Source organism: Eurypyga helias, unplaced genomic scaffold (assembly GCF_000690775.1).
Source record: "Eurypyga helias isolate BGI_N326 unplaced genomic scaffold, ASM69077v1 scaffold29331, whole genome shotgun sequence".
Lineage (NCBI taxonomy): Eukaryota > Metazoa > Chordata > Aves > Eurypygiformes > Eurypygidae > Eurypyga > Eurypyga helias.
In genome coordinates, this window is record NW_010230617.1 from 2,283 (window position 1) to 3,522 (window position 1,240).

At 66.5% G+C, this 1,240-nt stretch overlaps 1 protein-coding gene across 1 annotated transcript in view; it reads right to left on the reverse strand.

Moving 5' to 3' along the window:
• SLC26A11 (solute carrier family 26 (anion exchanger), member 11) overlaps positions 1 to 1,240 on the reverse strand; it is a gene marked incomplete at both ends in the record, with an annotated part of 4,694 nt that overhangs the window by 992 nt on the left and 2,462 nt on the right. The window contains 4 exons of the mRNA XM_010160817.1: positions 105 to 204; positions 503 to 630; positions 751 to 891; positions 1,001 to 1,056. Of these exons, the coding sequence (XP_010159119.1) occupies positions 105 to 204; positions 503 to 630; positions 751 to 891; positions 1,001 to 1,056 (425 nt within the window). The remainder of the gene's footprint in view (positions 1 to 104; positions 205 to 502; positions 631 to 750; positions 892 to 1,000; positions 1,057 to 1,240) is intronic.

Consider the following 1,240-nt stretch of genomic DNA (forward strand, 5'->3'; position numbering starts at 1 on the left):
CGCTTGCACTCGCAGCCCGCGGGTCTGGGATGCACTGGCCACCTCCCTCGGCAGTGACCCAGGTGGGTCCCCAGGACACGTCAGTGGGCCAGAGAGCCCTGTACCTGCCAGGGCACAACTGCACACGGTGTCCCGGAGGCCCTCGATGGCTGGGAAGTGCAGGCTGCTCCCCGGCTGCACCAGGAGCACGTCCCCCTCTGACACCTGCACAAGAAGCCGGAGGAGGGGGATCAGTCGGGGGGAGCTGGAACAACTACCCGTGTGACAAAGCAAAGCCCTGTCCTTCCTGCTGGTGGGGTCATGCAGGAGCCCCCATCCCTCAGGGAATCTGCTCTCAGCTCCTGGGATACTCCTTTCCTTGTGAAAGGGGTCCCCGTGCTGTGCCGATGGCAGGCTGGGGACACGGGACAAGGCGGGAGCAGGTCAGAAGCACCTTGCACCCCAATGTCCCACTGTCCTTCGGGAGCCCTGTCCCAGTCCAGCCAGCCTTGACGCCACCCACCTTTACTGGGGGCCTGGCAATGGAGTAGAGGAGGAGAATCCCTGAGACCAGCACCCCCGCCACAATGCCGTACTGGACCTCCCAGAAGCAGAGCAGGAACGTCGCGCAGAGGGGCACAAGGTCCAGCCCTGCAAGAGAGAAGACCCAGGCTGGGCTGCGCCTTGTCCTTGTACCCGAGGGCCCTCGGGGACAGCCCCTGCTCCACGACTGCGTCGGGGGGATCGACCACCCCCAGCTCGTGCCCTCACTTTTAACCCTCCAGAGCGTCCTGAAGATCCCAGCGTCGAACATGGGGAGCACAGCCGAGATGATGACGGCGGCCAGCGCCGCTTTGGGGATGTAGTAGAAGAGCGAGGTGAGGTACGCCAGCGAGAGCAGGACCACGGCGCCTGCGGGAGATGGGGAGCACCTGACCCACGGGACCCCCGGCACCCAGGGAGAGCGGGCGCAGGGCACAGGGGCCTGCAGAGCAGCCCACGGCGGGGTTGGGGGACGTACCTGTCACGAGCCCTCCGGCGGGGGGGCAGACCCCCGACTGCGCATTCACCGCTGTCCTGAAACGCGAAGCAACGTGGTCCCAGGTTGCACTGGGGCTGCCCCCACCCGCCACCCAGGCACTCCACCCGGGAAAACCACCCACACCGTCAGACCCCACTGGGAACAGGAGCAAGCCCACGGCTCCCAGGCTGCAGCAGGACACCAGAGCACACGAGGTGGGAGGGAAGGTCACGGCGGGAC